Below are 24,536 nucleotides of genomic sequence, written 5' to 3'. Positions count from 1 at the left end.
AAAACAATAAAATTTTCAAAATTATTTAAGCTTCTGTCTCCCCTAAATCTGGATCTACCTTTGTGGTCCTTCATAAAGAGATGAATCATAATGGTGTCCTTGGGCATTACTAATGGTTACCCTGTCCTGCCAGTCAAAAGCATGCTCCTGTGTGGCTCACTGTTAAATCCTCAATTCTAAGCCCAGAGCTTTATCAACCAACAAATACTCATTGAATGAAGTAAAATAGAAGTACAGAGCTCAAGTATTGCTATGTAGCAGACACAAAGGAAGACTAAATGGGGGCTGGGGCTGTAGCTCAGTGGCAGAGTGCTTACCTAGCACATGTGAGGCACTGGGTTTGATCCTCAGCATCACATAAAAATAAATAAATAAAATAAAGGTATGCTGTCCATCTAAACTAAAAAAATAAAAATTAAAAAAAAAGAATAAACAGGAAGACTGGCACTTTATTTGGCCCCAAGGAACGTGAGGTGATTAAGATCCACAGCTGAAGATTTTAAGCCAGGGACCTGATGAGGGAATGCCAAGAGTCTGACTATTACTGGGAAGACGGGACAAGGAAGGTTTTTGGAGAGAAACAGGCATCACAAACAGGTTACTATGCTATTGTTAGTAGAGTCTAAATAAAACACTGAATGCCAGGTTCTCATTAATTTTTACCTCCATCAGGGCTAGCAATATGTTATTAAATTAAATAGGTGTTAAAGTTAGGGAATCTTCAATAGGTTGGGATAAAAAGTGGACAGAAATCTACAATATGGAGATATGTAGGACCAGTTGCATATAAGTCACTGAGCATGGACAGTAAACAGGAGAGTCGGGAGACAGACACCCGGCTGGAGGGGAAAAGCTTTGAGTTACATTAAATCCTTACAGATTAAGGCAAATGATAGGTAAGCCATAAATAGTAGTTGGATGAATGGATAATTAGATAGATAGATGATACATAGATAAGATTTGCTCCAACTTTTGTAGTACTAACTTCATTCCAAGTGTTCCAAGTCATTTATATTTGTTAAATTTACATACACTCACAACACTGTAAATTAATACCACTTTTTTGAAATGAACAACTGAGGCAAAAGCAGTTAAATTCTGTGTTCAAGTTCCCACAGCATGTATGTGGTGGTGAAGAGGGAATTCAAACCCATGAAATCTGGTTCCAGAGTCTACTTAATTAACATATACATACCACTTCATACAGATATATGCATGATAAATAAATAATTCAGGAAATTAGAATATTTCCTATGTCACTGCCTTCACTAGGTTACTTTATTTGACAATCACTTAGGTGAGGCAAATAAATTCTGGGCTAAGTGACTAAACTAAAAAGCTTGTGACTAACAGGAAGCAGAATGCATGCCCAATTTCAGTTAATTTAACATTTCATGCTAATTCAGCAATTAAAGCTTTTTGAATGGTTATAGTTGCTTGGAAATGGAATTAACTGCCTTTTAAGGTGGTGTGTGCATTCTGTGACAAGAATATTCGAGCATAGGCCCAATGAATGTTCCTATTCTCTTGGACACCTTGAGCAGCAGTGTCTCAATTTTTGAGGCCTAGATGCTCATTATCAAGCCCTTTGGGAGGGAAAAAAGGTATTTGGTCAGTTGATGTGTGTACATGTGTATAACATTGTGGGAATTTTAATAATTAGTACCTGATAAGATTTGGTTTTGGACAGGTAGTTTTAAAACATTTGGATTTTTATTTCAAGTTTTGAAGCCATTGGTCTTTCTTAACACACTATAACAATGTCAGCATGGAATAAGTATTCCTAATAATTTATAATAGTGGGTAACAATGCAGGCTGTGGATTCACAATACTTGAGTTCAAGACCTTATTCCCAATTATGAACTGTGGGATGGTGAGTAAATCACTTGGACATTGTATGTTTGGTTTTATCAGTTGTAAAATTTTTATTTTATCAGTTGACATATCCTACCTCTTAAGAGTCGCTTTGAGGATGAAGATAAAACAGATTACAGGCTCAATAAAATATCCTGGCATGCTGTAACCACTCAAGTAATGTTGGCTATTATTATTTACTAGGGTAGTGTCTGTGACTTTGCAATGAAATATGCATAATATAAGTATATATACAAATGCCACCTGAGTTTATCCAATCCAAATGTTGAATTGATTTGCTATTTAATGCTGTATTTCAGCTAAATAAAAATATCTACAGGAAATACCTAAAATGACTAAGAAATAATGAGAAAAGTGTTGTATGCTATATAATTACAGTGTAGGATCTTAATTAAGCTGGTAATTCCCAAATGGCATGATTTTGAGACAGGTCATATTATCTGCAGTTTCCACTTGAGCAGCTGAAGACAAGGAAGGTTAATGACTTGCCCAAAGCATCCCCAGTTCCTTTGCAGCAGACCTAGGACTCCAGCTCAGAGTCCAGCGGGTTGTGCTTTATTCATGCTTACTATCAAGTCAACAGGAAGAAAGAAACAGAGGTTTCAGTAATTTTCAAATAACATGAGCATTTTAAAATTGGATTAGAGTAGCAAGAAACCATTTGAGGCCATGCTAGAAAACAGGCTGAATGATCAAATGGGCTTTTAAAACTCTGCATAAAAGAAAGCAAACTCACTAATGAGGAAAGATAGAACAAGAAAGTAGACTGAGAAATAAACTGGGCTCAGTATTACATATCTATAATCCGAGAGACTTGGGAGGCTGAGGCATGAGGGTCACAAATTCTAGGCCAATCTCAGGAATTCAATCAGACCCTAAGTAACTTTGCAAGACCCTGTCTCAAAATAAAAATAGAAAAAAAGGTCTGGAATTGTAGTTCAGTGGGTAAAGCACCCCAATGTTCAGTCCCCAGTACCAAAAAAAAAAAAAAAAGGAAACAGACCAAAATAGATGGATATGAATATAGCTGGCTGTAATTTTAAATTGGTTGAGCTCATACTTAAAATTCATATATCAAGAAAAACTAAGTGAAAATCTTTAGGCCAAAAGCTTTGAAGAAATAGTTTCTGGCTTAAAAAAAAAAAAAAAAAAAAAAAAAAAGATCTGGTATACTTAGAAAACCACGAACTTTTATAAAAAGCATTTGTATGAGGTAATAGAATATTATTGAAGTTGATTCAGGATTCTAATTGGCCTTACTTTAAAAGGAATTTTGATGTTAAAGAAATTTTAGAATCATTTAGTTTATCCCACATCCCTCAAATTGCTATGTTAAATTTTAAAAAAGTGTTTTTCTTTTTCTTAAAAATTTTCACAGAAGACATTTCAAGAATTCTAAGATTCTCCAAGTACTCTGAACTATTTTGTTCATTTTGACAGGATTCATTTGTATACTAAGGAATTAGTGACTTAAATAAGAAGGATTCCTATTTGGATATGAAAGTCAGATAAATCTATTAATAATTCATGTTTCTTAGCATGGACTGTTTTTAAAGGTGATATAATTGATTTTCAGTTTAAAAACTTTTTTTTAAATTTTACACATTCACTCTAGCTAGCCTACTGCATTTTTCTTTGTATGTCTACTCCTAGTATCAATTATCCAGAGTGAGTAAGAGTTGTTTCTATAAAAATAGAAGCTATTTAGGAAAGAATAAATGTGGTGTCAAACAGCTCTGAGTTAAAATCTGTGTCATTTAAGAATGGGCTTATTGTTGAACCTCCTGTGCTTCTTCTTTTCTGTCAAATAGGTATCATAATAATACAAGGATTATGAGAATTAGAAATAACAAATGGAAAATATATAGAGCAATGAGTGGCACCTTCGAAGCACTTTTTATTGCTGATATTGTGTTGTTGTTATATATACCTTAATTTGATAGAGTTAGAAGATATCTCAGAGATCGCAAAATGGAAAACAGAAAAGTTAAACTTGCACAAATGTGATCTTTATTATCAGTGGAGAAAACATATTGGTATACAAATAAAGCTTTGCCTTTTCTTTCGTTTTCATCCTATGTCTTAAAGGCTTCTGGAGCAGATGCCCTGGAGTTAAATTTATCATGTCCACATGGCATGGGAGAGAGAGGAATGGGACTGGCTTGTGGGCAGGTAAGGACCTCGACAGCTGCCACTATGTATGTCAGTGTGACATAACAGGCCCCTGCATGGATCATTTCTGTACCTTAGGCAAGAAGATGCATGGATCAGATGACTGGCTTGAGACTTCCAGGTCTGCATTGTTTAAATATTTAGTGCTTAAAAAGTGGAAAATGAGGGATGCTGAAATTACAGCAACTATTTAGTTTTATTGAGGAAAATATCACATTATGTGCTTGACAGGAAGTAATATCATAACAAATAGTTTTTAAAAGCGCTGAAGCAGAATTAGCTGATTTCAAATGCAATGTTCTTTATTCATTCCTGATGCTGATCCAGTTTCCCTGGGGCAATATACTGTACAAAATGCATTGTTCGTAGTGATTTTGTAGTAAATGGGGCACAGCACAAATTGCATTTTACATTTTTTAGCATATGATCATTATTCCCTAACTGTGTTTGGGGAGTTGCAAAAAGACTTTGATGCTATTTTTATTTTTGGATACAATAAATGGAACCTTCATGCTAAAATACTTTCAAAAACCAAAGGAATAAAACATGAAATAATATGTTACCAAATAGAAAATGCTACATCTTTATGTAACTAGATACAGGGTTGTATGTTAAGTAGCAGTGTAAAAACTTAATGCAGAAAAATAAAAAATTTAAAAAGGTGAGTATTTTCATCTAATTTTGCTTTTAAGCACAGAGGGAAATGGTATGAATTACCTAATATGAAATATAATTTCTGACAGATCATCTAGTTCTTGAAAGTTTACTTTTATTAGTTCACATCTGGCCCACATCTTGGTGCATAGTAGGTACTCAACATTTTTTCTTTTCTTTTTCTTCAATCATTGAATTGATTTGAATAAAACCCAGAGGCCATTAATTTGGAAGAACAAAAACTTCTGCTTATTGAAATGAATGTGGGTTGCTATTTTCATATTAGCATTCAGAGAGGTTTTTAAAGTACTTTGTAAATATTTAATTAGGATTCTGAATAGACTTGTGACTTAGGAAGAAATCATTCTTATGTAGCAGCCAGAGAGGCGAGGCTGGGCAAATATTTTTCAAGTATAAAAAATTACATATATATATATATATTTTTTTTTTTCAAGTATATTCTCTGTTCCACTCACAACAGGTTACTCAGAAGGTCAGTCAGTATGTAACAGAACCATAACTCACAATTACCGAGTGGGAAAAAATAGCATTATATCTGAATCACATGATGAGATAACAGTCAGTGTGTCCAGATGTGTAATGTGATTAAAACAAAGAAGACTGGGAAGATAACTAGGAGGAAACCCAGAGCAGGATCTGTGTTAGCACCCTCTTCCTATCTCTAGTCAATGCTGTCTGTCACTTTACCCATTTCACAGTATGAACCTCAGAACCGAAATGCTTTATAGTTACATAAATAAAATAGTTATGGAGAATTTAAATCTATTGACAGATAGATTTGGATTAGATAGATCTAATTTGTTGAGGAAGGATGCATTCTAATATTTATCCCTTGCCACAAGTGTAACAATTCTTTTGAAAACATTGCCCAAGCCCCAGCTGGGTTTATGTTTTTAGAATAGACTTTGCTCTATGAGCACCTTTGAACTTAACCAGCTGTGAAGTGTCTGGGGTGTATCCTCTCTAGAGAATTATTTAGCCGCATAAGTTTTTGCACAGCTTTTAGTTGAATTAGAATGTCAAATGCTAAAATTTTTCAGTCACAGATAATTATTAAGATTTCTAGAAGTCTTAGAAAACATTTGTTCCCCAAACTGTGATGTCTTGGCTGAAGAAAATGTAGGAACATTTCCATTTCACTTCTTAGTTATAATTATAAAACTGAAACCAATTCTTTTTATTGGTCTAGTTGAGAAATTTTCTTTTGAATTATATATATATTTTAATTCTCTCATTGAAAAATAAATTTAATCATTTTTGGTCCAACATAATTTTGTATAATTACCTAAAGACATGACTTTCAATATTTTATGTGAAAGTAAGAAAGAATATTAGTGTGATTTTTTTTCAAAACTGCTTTACTAGGACTCAGCTTTTTGAAGTGGACTTACATACATCTGGGGCTTTTTCACTTTTCCCTCTACCTCCTTTTGCTTTGCTCTGTGTACCATTCCCATTGCTTCTTCCTTGCTCCCTAAGTTCCAAAGTCTTGAACACTTGCAGGTTGGTGTGATGGGAAATTTGTGCTTAGTGTTACAGGAAAGAAGAGACATTCCAGATGGATTTGCATTCCGTTTGTTGAAAATATCTGGGTGCCCAGCACAGAATTGTCTGCATTGTTAGAGCCTAATCCATGTGTCCTCGAGAATGAGACACTGACATTAGTTCCAAGGCTGGAATATTTATAGATTAGAGACATTTTCTTATATGGTTCAGTTTCCTCTCCAGACACCTGCTATATTTCCTCCTTTATCTCAATTTTGTCACAAATATTTAATAAGCAAAGAACACCACCTTAGTACCTAAAAGATTTTACATGTGCATAATCAGCATAAACTACATACAATAATTGACAAAAAATTATAAAATCTATGAAGAACTATAACCTCTACTCTGTGACAGATAGACCTATAGATTTATGAAATTTGTTGAAATAAAAGCTCAAGCTGACCTTGATAATTTGAAGTGTGTGTTTTCTACTAAGTGAAACTCCATATAAAATCTTACATGCTTCAGCAGTGCTCGGTGTTTAAAGGCACTCTCAGTTTATATTCTTTCTATCTACCATTTATGTCACCTGGATCAAACCACTTACTCCCCTAAAGTTTGTTTCCTTCACTAAAGTGAAGGATTTGAATGAGATGATCTAGAGTTTGAACCATTGTTAATAAATTTGGATTTCTTTAGTAATACTTGAAAAAGGCAATGAAATATGTTATTTCCCAGGCCTTTGTAGGAATCCCATTGTTCAGTGGTTTGAATATTTTAGGTGTGATTACTAAATAGTACACAACTATATTACTTAAAATTGTTTTAGATGGAAAATTCCAGACTGAGTATTTAATCAAAGGGAAGATTTCCCTGGCTTTACAGGCAAGGGCCACAACCAAGATGGTGATGTTTCCGTTAGTATCTCTTACAACTTGCAATCTCACAGGACCGTCCCTTTATTTACATATTCCCCCTGCATAGAATTTCTCAATACTGATATGTTCAATCTAACAGTCTCAGAATTAGGAAAACATATATTGTCTTGCTTTCATGATGATTTAACGAATCAAGAATGGAAAATTTTAAAGGTTGTTAATCTAAAATTATTCAGGATCTGAAATGATTATAATTTTTAATAAGATCTTCCAAAGTGGTACTTCAGTATTTCCTTCCTGATCTGTTCTTTGTTTAAATTTAATTTACACAAACTGTATGTTATTTTTTTCAAAAAGGAAGAAAGAGGTTTTGTTTTGTTTCACCATGTCAGTGTATGTTCATGAGGCATTAACAACAAATTATTAATCTTATCCTTGCCAGAGAGCAGATGTCTGTCACTAGGAAGAGAATCCAAGACTAAGTACAAGGACTGCATTGCCCCAGATGTGCTAGAATTTCCCCTGGGAAATAAAGCCTTCCTTCAGCAGCTGGGGTAACAGACCCTCCCTCTCATAGGGCGCAGTCCGTTCTCCACAGAATGATTACCACAGCCCTGCTTGGATCCAGTCTCTGATAGAGTGTCTGTGGAGGGGGCAATATAGATACCTCTTTTAAAGCCACAAAAGGTGGCAAGTCACAGTATTTTCTATATTTTTGAGAGAATTGAAACTCAGGAACTTGGGAGTATGAGAAATACAAAAGATTAGAAAAAAGGAGTATGAGAGCCCTACCAGTAGTAAAATGCAACAAACAGAAGCCAGAGTAGCTTCCCTGGCCTTGGGAGGTCCAATCACTGCTGAATTGCTTTGCTTTTTTAAGAAACCTTTTTTGCTCAGACTCTTGGTTCCTCTCATTTCTTCAGACTTAGCCCCTATAAGGTATACAGGTGGTGAAATGCCACATGGTATTACATGTGATGTTCAGTCTGGCTCTAGACAGCATAACACATAGAGGTTGAGGCTAGAGAGCTAGAACTTTAGTTCTGTGTTGACTGGATAAGCATGGACTGGTCTATGTTGGCTTCCATGAGCTGAGCTCCTTGACATTTCACTCACAGGTTTGGAAATCACTGTGCTGTGAACTAGCACAGTCCCCTGAAGAAACATGGGAAATGGATGCATGGTATTAGCTTCTCCAAAAGTGACTGGAATCTGATCTTACCATACCCATGGAATTTATTCTGTTCTTTTTTTTTTTCTTGTGACATTAAAATTCTTGCAGTGCTTTAAACATAAATTATCAACTTGTTTATGAGAAAACCTTTTTGGAATATAGCTTTATGCTGTATTATGTTGTCCAACTTTTTATTTGATTTTAATTCTCAGCCATTTTCATAGACATGGGTGCTTCCATAAGTGGATAACTACAGGAGATCTGTAAGAGGCATTATGTAACTGCCAATATTTTGCCTAAAGCTGATTCTCTTAGTTTTTCAATTATAGTTATTAATGTTGGTTAATGATATAAAGTGATTCTACTTTTAAAAATTATAAATTTTTGGTAGAATGCAACATCATATAAATCTAAAAGTATCATTTCTTGGTCAAGGGGTGCTGTTTTTCTGTGGCCAACCTCAATGTGGCTATATAAAAAAAATAATAATATATAGAACTAAAGAGGCATGTGTCTTGCTGTATGTTTTCAGGAAAAACAACTAAGCGTATATTTTTAAAACTAGTATGGTTTTTATTGTATTATTTTAGAAATAAAAGCATTGCAAAATATTTTAAAATGTCATTCTCAAATGTCATTGTTACCACCACAATGAGTTTGAGAAATACGGCAGAGTTCACTATATGTTTGTTTATTATAGCATAAAGATGAACTAAAAAAGTCATTGGCCTAAGGGTGCAGAGATGGGGTAAGCAAGTGGAGAGGATATGGTCTTAGTCTATGGTATCATGAAGAGTTCAGATAGCATGTCATACCAGAAGAGTGTATGTCAGCATGGCAGAGGAGAGACAGGTGGAAACCAAGATTACTATGATATGAATACCAACAATAAATTGGAGGGTCCAGTCATGAGATTAAACTAGTATTGGAAGAACTGGAAGACAGAGCAGTCATATATCAAAATCCATAAAGAACTCAGGAGTAAAGGAGACTTCATATTAGCAACACTAGAAGAGAAAAAAATGTAAGTTTCGAGCAGCAAAGAGTAAAGGCAGGAGATTTCAAGGTAAGAGAGAGGATAATGAATAAGACAAATCAAAGGGAGGCATAAGAACAACCACTTTTAGAAAGATCTTAAAACCAAGGAACTTCTGTCTTGGAAAGTTTACATACTTCCTGCTGGGGAAGAACCAGGCTTTATGGTATAACCAGTTCAAGGTTTCCAGCTGGAATGAGTGAGCCAGGTCAGGGAGGAGGCAACATGAATTTGCTTTGCCTGCATGCTCTTCAAGTATTGATATTGCTATTTTATGGTTATTATCCCAGTTATACCATATTTTGGGGATTCATTTATCAGTCTGTCAGGTAAATTCAATGAAAGAAAAGCTCAAGAAAATAAGCATATTAAAATAATGACACTTTACAACATAGGAGCAGTAATTGAAGATCAAAGACCTTCTGGTTGTTGCCACCACATTGGACATCCACGTTCTTAGAAATCATTACAAACCCCCAAATAAACATAAGGTGGTTCTTATGGGGAACTGCAAACTCTACAAATGCAAAGTCAGTTTTGACATTGATTCCATTGGAGATATGTTATGAGATTATATTTTGTAGCTAACTTTGTTTTTATTCTCTCATCAAAAAATACTCAGGAGGAATATGATTGATATACCTGTAGAACGTCCACTGATATCTGTGATTCTGGCATTTTGGGCATACTTTCCCCTACCTTTATCACCAAGCTTATATTAAAGCCTTTATTTTAAATGTAGCCATTCTCATTTTAAATTATTTTAAGCAGAAAAGATTTAAAATGTAAAATATAATATATTTTGTGTACCTTAACAAAATCTATGTATAATAAGAACACAACTAATATAATACTCTGGTGAAAATTTGAAACTTTTTCCTGTAAAATCTGAAACAAGACAAAGATCTTACCAGAGCAATCAGGTGAGAAAAAATAAATAAATAAGTCCATATCAATACAGGTAAAGAAGCTCTCTCTGTTTGATGATTATGTGATTTTTTTATATATAAAAATTTATATATGTGTGTGTGCATGTAAATATATATGCTTGGAAGAGTATACCATAAAAGAAAAAAATTTAGATGTAATAAATGAGTTTAATAAAGTTGCAGGATCAAAATCAATACAAAAGAATCAGTAATGTTTCTATACACTAACAATAAAAATCCAAAAGAAAAAATTTTAAAAATCCACTTAAAATACCTACTAAAAAACTAAAATACATATACATATATTTAATCAAGAAGCTGAAATATCTGAAAACTATAAAGCATTGGAAGAAGTTGAAAAAGAAACATATAAATGAAATGTTATCCCATGTTCATGTATTAGAAAAATTAATATTTTTATAATGTCTGTACTACCCACTGGACCTACAGGTCCAGTACAATCTCTATCAAAAGTCTAATGTCATTTTCATAGGAAAGTAAAAAATAATGCCCAAATCCAAATGTAACTGCAAAACAAAAAAAATCCTGAATATCCTAGGCAGTCTTAAGAGAACAATTCTGGAAACATCACATTACCTGATGTCAAATTATACTGTAAAGCAATAGTAATTAAAATAGCAAGGTGTTTTTATAAAAAAATAGATGAGTCAGCAAATGAAACAGAACACAGAGTCTACAAATGAACCCCATCATCTATCTGTTGACTGTTTTACAAAGGTAACAAGAGCACACATTGGAAAGATGATAGATTCTTCAGCAATGGTTCTGGGAAAACTGGTATCCATATGCAGAAGAATTAAATTGGACCATAATCACAGCATATAAAAATGAGTTCAAAATGAATTAAAGACTTAAACATTAAAACCTGAAAACTATAAAACTAATCCAAGGAAACAGGGGGCACAATATTGATCTAAGCAAAAATCAATGTTGATGATTTTTTTCAAAAATTTAATCTTAAAAGTACAGGCAACAAAAGCAAAAATATACAAACTGGATTACTTTTATAATAAAAGCTTCTGAAAAACAAACTAAAAAGTAATAGGAGGAAAAGGCAATCTTTGTATCAGGAAAAATATATTTGCAAGCCTGTATCTGATATGGGATTAATATCTAAAATATATAAGAAACTCAGTTCTCTGGAAAGAAAACAATCTCATTGAAGATGAACAAGGGAACTGGATACACATGTCCCAAAAGAAGACATCATCCAGGCTCTGATGCACATGCCTGTAATTCCAGAGGCTCAGGAGGCTGAGGCAGGAGGATTGTGAATTTAAAGTCAGTCTCAGCAACAGTGATGCACAAAGCAACTCAGTGAGACCCTATGTCTAAATAAAAAATAAATAAATAAATAAATTGGGCTAGGGATGTGGCTCAGTGGTTAAGTGCCCCTGAGTTCAATCTCCAGTACCCGCCCCACAGAAAAAAAGACATCATAAAACATTAAGGAAATGTAAATTTAAACTAAGATGATATGTCACTTCAAACCATCTTTATTCTCAAACAGAAAAAAGATAGCTGTTGGTGAGGATGATAAATGAAGAGAAGGACCTTTGTACACCATGGAGGGAATGTTAATTAGTATGACCACTACCAGAAACTAAGGAAATTACTCAGAAAACTAAAAGAGAGCTATCATCTAAGTAGCAGCCCCACTTCAGGTATTTACCTAAAAGATTTGAATCAGTTTGCTGAGTATATGGATGCATTCTCATGTTTATTTTAGCAGTATTCACCTTAAGTGTCTATCACAAGGTGAATGGATACAGAAAATGTGATAAATGTTAGAGCATTATGTGAAGGAAAGCAGACATAGAAGATAAATACTACATGCCCTCACTATGCATGAGAGTCTAAAATAACTGAATTCAAAGTACAGAGCAGAATGGTGCACACCACAGGCTGGTGGGGAGTTGGGAGAATGGTGAGATGATGGCCAAAATAAACATTAACTCAATTAGACAGGAGAATTTTTTTTTTTTTTGCTTTGAGATATATTGTACAATGTTGTTAATATAATGAGTGTATCCTATAGTTCAAAATCACCAAGAAAGCAAATTTCGAATGATCTGACTATAGAAATTACTAAATATTTGAGGTAAGAGATATGTTCACTAGCTTTCCTTAACCACTTTACATGCTATTAATAATCATAACATCACTTTGTACCCATAAACATATACAATCATATAATTTTTCAGCTTATGATTTTAAAAATGGAAATAAAAATTAAATATTTAACATTAAATATTAAATCATCATCTCTATAAAGATTATTGATATAGAATAAAGTGAAATAGAGTTTTCCTGGTATGAAAGATATCAAAAAGCCAGACTATGACTTCTTCTCACAAAAGTATTGTCCTATATAAACAAGGTCTGTATCCTGGAATGAAGGAAGAGAAAGAAAATGTACTTCACAGCCTGGCCTCCAGCAGGATTACAGGATGCAATTTGCAGCTCTCTCCAGGCCAACTGCCAAGTAGCAGAGCAGTTCTGCTTTATAAATGCCCTTTATGACCTCTTGCACTTTGAGAGTAGGTACTCTAGCTGACACTTGCTATATGCTTACCGTTGACCAGGCTCTGACCCAAGGGCTAATTCATTTAATCTTCATAGCAACTTTGTGATTTATTTTCTATTATAGTCCCATTTTACAGACAGGGAACGCAGAAGCAAAGTGTTTAAGTATAATGTGCCAGGGTTACAGGGCAAGTAAATAACAGCATCAAGAACCCAAGCCTGGCCATCTGGCTGAAGAGCCACTGCACCTTCTCAAAACAAGAATGTCACAGTGGTTCCTGGCCTTATCAACCATACAAATAATTGACACATATGATGCATATTTGTTTGAAGATAGTTCTACCGTGCTTTTGGGGTTTATGGAAGTTCCTCTATGTGGGCTGGAGATGTGGCTCAGTGGTGGAGCACTTGCCTGGGATACATGAGATCCTAGGTTCTATCTCTAGCAATTAATAATAATCATAATAAAAATTTGTCAAAATATTCAAAAAGCTTCTTTATATAAAATAATTGATACAGATAATTCAGATGATTTTTATTTTATGTGATTTTAATATTTTCAACTCATTTCCAAAGTCAATCTCTAACATTTTCTTAATATCTCCAGGGATGATTAAAATATAGTATGATTGTTTCCAGTTATTAATGTTAATCATCAAGATCTGATTTTTTTTAAATCCATTTTTTCAAAATTCAAATTTAACATTAGCCATCCCATAATAGAGGGTATATATGGTATCAGACATTAAGAAACTACACAAGGCAGAGACTAATTATTGAAGAGAAGATGGGTGGGGGCGAGGGAGCCCACACAGGATCCCTGAGTGTTAATTCAGCCTTTCTTCCAATATGGGAACCACTAAATATGCAGGGAGCCTTCCAGCCCCAAAGTGTGCCTCCTGCCCTGCTGCCACCCCCAGCCCTACCCCTCTGCAATGGGGAGATCATTAAGCTGTCCAGGCGCTGGGGAGTATTTTCATATAGCTGTTGCCCTTTATAGCAGCCTGGCAGCAAGTGACCATAATAAATTATGCTCTGCTCTGTGAGACTGTGACACAATGCACTGGAGGAACAGCGGGGGTGTTACAAAATCCATTATTTGAAATTTTTATTTCTTTTTCTTACTAGATTCCATGCTGCTCTTTTCCTGTCATCTTGTTCCTTTTTTTCCTATCTATTGTTTTGAGGGTTTTGTGTCTGACAGTTCTTTTCTACTGTGGGTTTTGTCCTTTTTGTTACCTTGTTTCTGCCTCTGTGGGCTGCCCCCCTTGATACTGTGCGTTCTGAGCCTCATTTTCCTTTTCTGTCATGCAGTCGTTTGCCTTACTTTTCTTTCTCTTTCTGCCTTATTGTCTCATATAATACAGAAAAACAAATTCTCTTTTTGTCTGCATGCTTTTACATGGTGTTATGTAGTTGTCATTTTCCCTTCAGGATAGGTTCACTTCACTGTATGTACTATTCATTTTGGTTCCAAGAATCCCAAACACATATCCAGAAGAGCGCCAAGGCTAATAGCAAAAAACAACAACAACAACAAAACCAACCAACAAACAAAAAAACTGGTAGAATAGTTTATTTACCAGAATAGCATGGACCTGTTTATCCCTTATAGATTGACTCACATAGAATCTGTAAGTTTTGTTACTAATTTCAGATTATTCAATATTTTCATCCTTTCTCCAAGAGGAAGTTCATTCCAAAGAGGTGATATTTTTGCATTCATCTTGCAAGTTCAACTATATGCTCATTCCTTTCTTGTTCTTCCAACTGATGAGTACAGCCTGAAAAGATAGTTCTGGTAAATGGAACATCACCAACTCAGTTAATTTGCTAGTTACTAGTTAAGCAACTACTGTATGGCAGACCTTGTGCAGGTGTTGGGGATACTGGACACTGTAAGTTTTGTTCCATCTTTTTATGTGCTTTAGTTGGCCCTGGCTATCATGCCCAATTTCTCTCCCTCTTCTGTGGACACATCACATTTGTTTTGCTATCCTACCTAGAGCTCCTACATTCTATTTAGAGTTATTTAAGAAGGACTATGGACTTTCCTGCCTGAACTTACTGTATCAGATTAGAAAGCTCTCAACCTCATTGGCAGTGAACATCCAAGACTGTGCCAGATTTCTCAACCCCATTTTTATATTGTAGTTAAAAATAAAATCAGCAACCCTACCTCTTATAGCTATGGATTTTTGTCATATTTGTGGCTGCTGCCTTTAAATGAATTGCTATGCATATTTACTAAATAGCAGTGCATTAATCAAGAGAGAAATTGAACTCTTCCCATCACAGTATTTAGTCACTTGTTAATTTTTTGTTTTTCTCTCTGTTTGCTTTTTTTTCCCTCCTTAATCTTTCTATCATCGTCTTTGTCGTCGTCTTCTTCTTCTTCTTCTTTGGTATATGTACTTTCCTTAAATTCCATTAATTCTGAATTACCTTTGATTTTCTATTTCTGTCTTTTACCCTTTCCCTCCCTGTGTCTCTTTTTGCTTTATTATATTCCAGGTTTATTGCTGTCATTTACAGTTGTTAATTTGTTTATTTATTCGTACCAGGATTGAACCCACAGCACTTTACCACTGAACCACATTCCCAGCCCTTTTTATTTCTTACTTTGAGACAGAGTCTCACTACATTGCTGAGGCTGGCTTTGAACTTGGGTCCTCCTGCCTCAGCCTCCTGAGGTGCTGGGATTACACAGGTGAACCTCTGTACCTGACTGTAGTTGTGATTTTAAATAAGAGGTACCATAGTAACTAACTCAAAAATTAGTTTACCATTTTCTACCAAGAGCATGATTTCTTCTCTGCCTATATTCATTTCTTTTCTACTTTTCACCTCCCTACTGTCCCTCATGTCTCCAAATTTCTGTTTAGAGTTTCATTCATTCCATGATTTTTTTTCTCTTTTCTTGACATTTTGAAATAACTTTTTACTCTATTTGGTTTATTTATTTATATTTTATTATTTGTTCTAATTATTTATACATGACAGCAGAACACATTTCAACTCATTGTTCACAAATGAAGCACAACTTTTCCTTCCTCTGGTTGTAATTGATGCAGAGTCACACTATGCGTGCAATCATACATGTGTTTTTTTAAAGCAAACATCAGTTCCTTTAATATTTTCCAAATACCATGGAAACAACTTCTTGTTTTATTTTTACTAATTGGCCTTTCACAGTGAACTCTCTAACTTGTAGTTGATTTTGAGCTCCCACAGGACTGTTAGTTATCCTATCAGCTTCAAGATGAAGTAAAATCCTCATGTTAGACTCAGATATGTCACAATTCCAAGTTTAACTATTTTCTGCCAAGTTTGGGGAAGAGAAGACAGAGGAACAGACATAAAGGGCTATGGAGATAGTTGTAAAGTGAATGAGAGATAGCAGACTAATAGGAAGAAAATGTGGCATTTTAGGTCACCTGCACCCATCAGGGTTGTTACAGGAAATATATTTACAGTGACAGAAGAGAGAATGATTTGAGGAAACCTCCTGAGTGTTAGAACTTCATGTATTTCATTCTACCAAATGCAATGACTTTTCTATAAGTTTTGGCTTTTATTCCTTTCATTACTGAATGGTTCTACCTTGATGAGAACAGTGCTCCTGTTTTACATGCCTTTGACATGAGATGTTAATTTTCAAAATAGGGAGTATTAGTCACTTTTGAATCTCCTATTGCACTTTTATCAGCCACATTCCACTGATAATTTATACACTTGGGTAACTGATATTTTAAAGTCAGTATACAAAATGACTTTGAACAACTATGTCATATATTTTTATTTGTCTTCTAATTTATTTTATCTACAACTCATTATGAATTATTGAAGTTCAGTTCTGAGTGTGCTTTGACTAGTTTTAATTTTAATACAAAACCAGTCATCTTTAAGAACAACCTCTCCAAAAATAAGCTATTAATTTATCTTACTGACCCCTATAATCTAAACTTTCAGATCATCTCGACTATGTCAAAAGGGTAACTGCCTACAAAAGTTATCCATTCTTATATGTAAACATAAAAATGTTATGCACCACCTACATTCCACTATAAATTATGAATATAAACAAAGGAAGTAAGTAAATTGGAGGGTGCTATGATGCGGATATGAGGTATTTCAAAACTCCTGTGTTAACACAGGAATATTAGAGGTAAAAAAAATATTAGATTGTGAGAGCTGTAACCTAATTAGTCTATCCTATATAACTATAAGAAGGCGAGCATGGCTGGAGGAAGTGGGTTACTGAGGGCATGCCCCCTAAGTGTTCATTTTCTCTGTGTTCCCACCTTCAACTTCCTGGGCTGCCAAGAATGGAGCAGTGCTCCTCCACTGTGCCCTTCCACCATGATGTTCTGCTTCATCTTGGGCCCAGAGCAATGGATTTGGCCAACTGTAAACTGAACCGCTAATCCATGAGCTAAAATAAACTTTCCCTCTAAGTTATTTTTGTCAGGTATTTTGGTCACAGTGATGCAAAGCTGACTCACACAGAGAGCTAGATAATTTTTTAAATTATTTTTAACTTTTAGGTGGACACAATCCCTTTATTTTATTATTATGTGGTGCTAATGATGGAACCCAGTGCCTCACGCATGCTAGGCAAGTGTTCTACCACTGAACCACAACCCAAGCCCAAGATCATTTTTTTAATGGTAGTATTCAATGGTAACATTAAGATTAGGAAGTTATTTAAGTAAGTTATTTTGTACTGAAGCTTATGGTTTAATTCCTTCTTTCTCACCATCTGCATCCTAGCTAGTATTGTAATGAAGTTCAACAGGAGATTTCAGTTTCCCCATAGCTTCCTTTCTTTATCTTTGGCCACCTTCCCTATCATTCTCACCTCTGTCCCATTCCCAGCCTGCTAGAGGTCTGGCCTCCAGCTCTAAGACTACTTTCTCTCACTTAATTGAAAAAAAAATTCTCATGTGATTTATTTAATTATATTTTCTTTCTCTTGTAGGTGACTTAGCATTTTTCTTGTTTGAATCTGCCTCATGGCATATTTGATTCGCTTAGAATCATCACTACTTTTTCTTTTATAGGAACTTAAAGGATTGTATTACATTGCTAATAACAAATCACTTTCATTTTTGAAAATGTATTATATGCCAGGAAATATGGTCACGTTTTAGATGGATTGTATTATTTCTCAAACAATTCTCTGAGCTAGTACTACTATTAATCAGATATTTGCAGACAAAACTGAAGCGAAGTAAAGTTATGCAACTTACTTAAAATCCTACAGCCAGGAAACAACTCCGTACAGGTTGTCTGAACCACAGGCCGGTACAATTAACCACTACTCTGTTGCTCCTCTGTGAAGTGACATTAAGTTGTACTATTTGCTTCTAATCTTGATGTAAGAATGATTTTCTCGTGGTATTTTCTTTATCATTAATTCTGATGAGAGCTTAGAAAACAGACACAGAATTTACACCCCTACAGCAGCACAGGTATTCATTCCCATGACACAGATATTTTGATCAATATTCTTCTTGCCTCAGCTTCTTAGCTTCCTTCTGCCGACCAGCCACCTAGGATTATGTCACATTTGTCTTATCTCATGACTGGGACTAAATGCTTTCCAACAGCAAGGTCACTGACCATCTCACGATATCCTTCCTATTACTGGTACACTAATATTTTCCAGAAGAAAGGCCAAAATTTTAAACCCTTACAAGTGAGCCTTCTAGGTTCTTCTGCTCAGTGCGGCAGCTGACCAGATATGTTTTTCCTCACAATTCAGGAGGAAGGAAGGCAAGGCATCCCTCTTCTTTCCATGTTGGCCAAAATAGAGACATCTTTAAGTCCTTCCCAAGTACTGGCCTGTTTTCACAGTGGTTCATTCTGTTTTACATATTTTTGTTTTCTTCATTCACTAGAATTGGGCACCAGGAAAAAGGGTAACTTCGCCAAATCAATAACTATTTATTTTGGAGAATCCAACAATCACAGATACTTGAAAAGATTTTGTAGAATTTTATAAACAATGTTCCCAAAGAGCTTATGATTTTATTCCGAATTACAATTCAACAACATTTAATCCCTTGTTATTGCTTTGTGAGACTTCTAATTGAATTATTCAAAACATGAAACAAAAGGAAAGAGTCGTAGATAGCACAGTAATATTAACAGAATTAGCAGAGTGCTGAGAATTATTAAAGAGGACATTATGTTTGTTAATCGGGCATTTAATTTTGCTTCTGTTTGTTGATAGAAAACATCCTCTTGGAAGGGATTTTCTCAAAAACCTTAATTGTGACAATGCCTTCTTAACATCCATGAATATACTGTACAAGCCAAAGCTGTTTGAAACCTAATTAGTCAAAAAGATTCTTCATTTCCATTTTAACTGTAGAATGGCTGACCAGGATCCAGTCAGGTTGGTTTTTAGGATACAAGAGAAAACAGGCTTTCCAGACTGGCTTTAAACTATCGGTAGTACTAAAGATTTTAAATTATTATAGACACACATGCACAAAGCATAATAAAAACTGACAAAACATAGAATATTTTTTCACCATATTTTTTGTAGTCAGCATAATCTTGATATTGAAAGATCAGTGTGAAAAAAGAAATTGAAGGCCAGTCTCATATAGGAACATATGTGCAAAATACCAAACAAATAGTAATATATTAAATCTAGCAATACATGAAAAAATGGTGAATATGGCATGAACATATGGAGTTTATCTCAGTAAAGCATGACTGGTTTAACCAATTTTTTTTAAAAAAATCAATATAAAGTATCATATTAGGAGATTAAAAGAGAAAAATCACATGATCATTTCAAAAGATACAGAAAAACATTTAATAAAATTCAACTTATATTCATAATTCTAAAAAATCTCAACAAGCTGCAAATAAGAAGAATTTCTTAAAATGATCAAAAATATTTGGAAAATATCTGTAGCCAACATCAAACTCAGTAGTGCATGAAATCTTCAGGATCAGAAGTAAAATGAGGGTGCCTGCGATTAGCTTACTCATTTTACTTTGTCCCAGATATCAAATGCCAATGCAATAAGGCTATAAAATAACTTAAAGATAAAATAAACATATTAAAAATGAAAAATAAAAATATAAGGATTGAGAAAAATAACACTATTCACATATATTCTAATTAAATGCAAAGAAAGTCTGAAAGAATCAAAGAATTGTTTCATGGATGTTCAAAAACCAGTAAAACCAGGCATGATGGTATATGCCTATAATCCCAGCAACTTGGAAAGTTGGGACAGGAGAATTACAAGTTCAAGGCCAGCCTTAACAATTTAATGAAAGCCTATCTCAAAATAAAAAATAAGGAAAGGGCTGAGGATGTGACTCAGTGGTAAAGTAGCCCTGGTCTCAATCTTCAGTAAAAAACAAACAAATGAAAAAAAATAGCCAATGCATTCAATAATAATAATAATAATAATAATAATAATAATAATGATTTCTGCAGCATATATTTTGTGCTACATATTTTTTCTAAGTACTTGACATATATTAACTTAGCCTTGGGTATCAACAGTTCTTATAAGGTTCTCTCTCTTAAGATAGTGCTTTTGGCACAGGGTTAGATAAATTGAGTGAAGTCACAGAACTCATGTGTATATATTTGATTTATCTGAGTTGTCATTGCAAGCCAGTGGGAAAATTGTGAACTATTAATGAATAACCTATACACAGAAATCAACTACAAGTAGTTAAAACTAAATATGATAAGGAATGCTCTATAAACATTTAGAAACCAATAGTTGGAAATGTCTTCTTGGCCTTATTACCTACAACGATTCTTTAAACAAGACAGAAAAAAATACAAATTATAAAGAGAAAGTTTGACAATATTTGTTAGCACAAGATATCATGAGAAAAACGAAAAGACAAAATATAAATTAAGAATATTTATTGTACTAATAACTGATAAGGAGTAATACTTAGAATATATGCATTTCTTCAAATTAAAAAGAAAATGACAAATTTGCTGAAAGCAAATTTTTAAGCAGATGTTCAATCTGCTTAAAAAAGAGATAACAAAAACTATCAAGAACCAATTGTGCACTTACAACAGAAGAGGTCAAAAAATTTGTAATCATTCCATGGAATACTGAACATCAATAAAGATAAAATCTATACTGTAAAAACATAAATGAATCTTTGGGATACAATGTTGAGGTGAAAAAAAGAAGTAGAAGAAATAAGTGTATTATTCCATATACATGTCATATAAAAACATTGGATATTGTTGTATGTTCTTTAGGGATATGAATGTGTGTGATAATATTATTTTTAAATAGAAAGCAATGAGAATTGCAAACATTTTTGCATATGTACATTTATGTGTATGTACGTGAATATATAATTAATAATGTGTTTGTATTTACTCTGTTTAATTTAAATCCTTGAAACATGTTGGGGAAATAGTCTTGGGGTAGGGGGAACCATTCAAAAACCATATCTGGAGTGCAATTGATTTCACTCTTCTTTTGTGCTTTTATTAGGTGTGTTTCACAGTGATTAAGAGCACTGAGTCCAGAACTGGCTTGCTGAGTTCAGACTCTATACATATAGACTCTTTAGATGCTATCATATGAAGCAAGTGACTTTGTATTCGTTTCCTTTTCTATAAAATGATGTTAATACTAGTAATCATCTCACAGAGTTGTAATGAAAATTAAAATATATGTAATGTATTTAGAAGAATGGCATGTGTTTGCACACATAATTGCAATTGAGGTACCCCTCACTTTTCTTCCTGCTGTTTTCACCTTGTCAATTAAAAGACATTTTTGTGCATTCCCACAGTCACCATTAATCCAGCATGAGTATGAGTTATGAAGGGGAGCTGATTGAGCAGTTCCACTTTGATTCAGTTTTTGAGTTTTCAAAATGAGATTTGCACAGTGAAAGGAGTTCAGTGTTTTTCTTATGTTTGCTTTGTTTTGATAAAAGTTTGAAAACCATGGTTTTGGACAAACATTTAAGAGTAAACTATGGAGTCTGAATTGAGGAGGAGTGGTGGCAGAACACAATGGGTAGCAAGATTCTCTCTTGCCTTTGACACTTCTAACAGGGTATGTGCCAAAAATATGATCCTGTGTGCACAGAAATATGGATATTTTTCATCTTCTTGTTTGTGGATATGTCTTCTCAAGTGAGTGTTCATTATTCACACAAGCCTGGGTGGAAGGGAAACTAGAAAAATAAAAGGGTTTTAGCTAATTAATAAACCAAAAAAAAAAAACAAAAAAAATTTTAAAATAGTAGATACGCAATTCAAAGAAGCAGAATTACAAATAGCCAGTAAACATGAAAAGATTCAAGCTAGCTGGTGGTCAGCATGGAAATGGAAATTAAACCTATAAAAGTTTTAAGAATTTCTCCAATTGAATCTTCAAAGAGTGATGCAGGAGGTGCAATAAAGGGTGTGCAGAAACCAGCCTTGCACTGGGAAAGTAAGAGATTACCACTCTTGGGGAAAGAATTCTGCAGTATCCAAGTAAATTTGAAGGCACATCCTATTTGGTCTAGCAATCTAATTCTATCAATCATTCTATAAAATCATAGGACTACTACCGCATGGTTCAGGTCTCCCACTTCTGGGTACATATTCGAAGGAAAGGAGGCCAGCATGCAAAAGTGGTACCTGAATGCCCATGTTTATTGTGGCATTAGTCATAAAGCTAAGATACAGAATCAGCTTAAGTGCCAATCCCCTGATGAATGGATAAGGGAAATATGGTGCATACACACAATGGAGTATTTAGCCATAAACAACAATGTAATCATTTCACTTAGCAAATTTAGTGAAGCCTGAGGACATTATGTTAAGCAAAATAAGTCAAACACAGAAAGAGAAGTGTTACACATTCTTTTATGTGGAAACTCAAAAAAAAAAAATTAACCCAAAAGTAGGGACTGAGAAGGGTGCTGAGGGGGATGGGGTAGAAGAGTAGGTAGATTTAATCTATGCAAAATATATACATGCATGTAAATATCAGGCAAATATCCCACCTCCAGAATAAGAAAAAAACATTTGGAGAGATAGTAACCCAAAGGAGAAAGTAGTAACTGTTTACCAGATCTCCATCCTACAACCCCTGGACAGGGTTGACCCAGGTGTTAAATCATGTCCATGTACTACAACAGAGAAAGCATGATGCCAGCCTTTTCCCTAACTTTTATCAGCAACAACAACATTAAGTGTCCCACGGGGCAGAATGTACATTTGCCAGGATTTTACTACAGTTAACTCAGACCTAAGTGTTGGTCTATGTATTCAAACAATAAGCCATGTTTATTTGGAATTATATTGTTCCACTTCCAAAATTCCTTGTAGTAGTTACTAATAGGTACAGGTTAACTTCTGCAATATTTTCTTTCTATGTATATTTAGAAATAATGATCCATAATTAAGTACTCTGACCTACTTATTGGTCTAGGATTCCTTTTTATGATATTTTGAAACATAATCTAGAAATGCCTGTTTCTATTGAGAAGTATAATATGATAATGATCTATAAATAGTGAATGGTGTTGCATTAATCACTAATAATTAAATTATTGAAATATCTATTTAAAAATAAAATGCTGTATCCAAAGTTTTACTGTGAACACAGCACATGGAATTTTATTCATCATTTGCCATTGGGGTAAATAGGTAGTCAATCATGATATAAATATAAACAAGTTTGAAACTGTGAAGTCTTACAGACCTTTTTTAACTTACTAGTGCTTTCATAATGATTTACTATATCTCACCAGCTGCTTTCTGTCTGTTTATTATAGTAAAGGGATTTGGTTCTTTCCTACCTGCACAGGATGGAAAGCCATTTCTCGCTTCAGCGCGGTACATGAAGGGAGTCGTGTACTGTACTTTAAAATTTCTCACGGAAGACATAAACCTCATCAAACCTTTATCCCCTGCAGCTGGTAACCTCTGCATGAACTAGAGGGTTGAAATATTATTTAATCATGCTACATACCACGTTTTACAGGTGTGAGAAACATTATTTTGCTGCTATAGAAGCAACAAAACAAAATGTTTTAACCCTGTGCTAGAAAAAAAATACATCTGCAAATTATTTATTATTTCAAATGGCATTATTTCTTTTGACATGACATTTTCATTTCTGTATTTTAAACATTACTTTGGGAGAAAGGCGCATGTTTAAACTGATGATAACACACAAGCAGCCTGGTGAGCAGGGACCCCTGTACTGACTTGTGCTACAGTGAGAAACAACGTGCTAATTTCAGTTGGCAATCTTTACTTGATTCCTTCAGTCCAAACGCAACTATTATTAACCTTTGTTTGTGACAACTGAAGAGAATAATGGTTGAATTTGGGGCCCGTAATGTCACATTAAAATCAATAGCTGTAAATGGTAGTTGCCACAGTTCTAACTGATCTGTCACATTCAAACAAAAGAAGGCCTTTCTCAGTTCATAGAAGATAGCTAAGACAATTAAACACACACACACAAGCATCTCAAAAGACCTTTGTAACATTAAGAAAATGTACTGATTACAGTATATTTTTATAAGGGCTTTGTTTGTTTAACAGTGTTTATTTGATTTTTTTTGTTGTTGTTTTTTTATACTTGAAATCCTAAGTCAAATACAGGAGATACAGTGGACTTCATTCAGATCTTAAAAATTGGGCTCTGTCATAAATATAAATTGAATTGTCCTCCTCAGAGCAGTGATGATAGTAAGTGGTGGGGGACTGATAAGCTTCTTCATGAGCTGGCAA

At 34.3% G+C, this 24,536-nt stretch overlaps 1 protein-coding gene across 1 annotated transcript in view; it reads left to right on the top strand.

Moving 5' to 3' along the window:
- Positions 1-24,536, top strand: part of Dpyd (dihydropyrimidine dehydrogenase) — an 822,495-nt gene that overhangs the window by 527,563 nt on the left and 270,396 nt on the right. The window contains exon 16 of the mRNA XM_046462335.2: positions 3,965-4,048. Coding sequence (XP_046318291.1) covers positions 3,965-4,048 — 84 coding nt within the window. The remainder of the gene's footprint in view (positions 1-3,964; positions 4,049-24,536) is intronic.

The sequence above is a fragment of the Marmota monax genome, unplaced genomic scaffold, assembly GCF_021218885.2.
Source record: "Marmota monax isolate L192 unplaced genomic scaffold, Marmota_monax_Labrador192_F-V1.1 WCK01_AAM20220418_F8-fsc00070, whole genome shotgun sequence".
Taxonomy (NCBI): Eukaryota; Metazoa; Chordata; class Mammalia; order Rodentia; family Sciuridae; genus Marmota; species Marmota monax.
The sequence above is the reverse complement of the archived record's forward strand: the minus strand, read 5'-3'. Positions and strand labels throughout refer to the sequence as shown.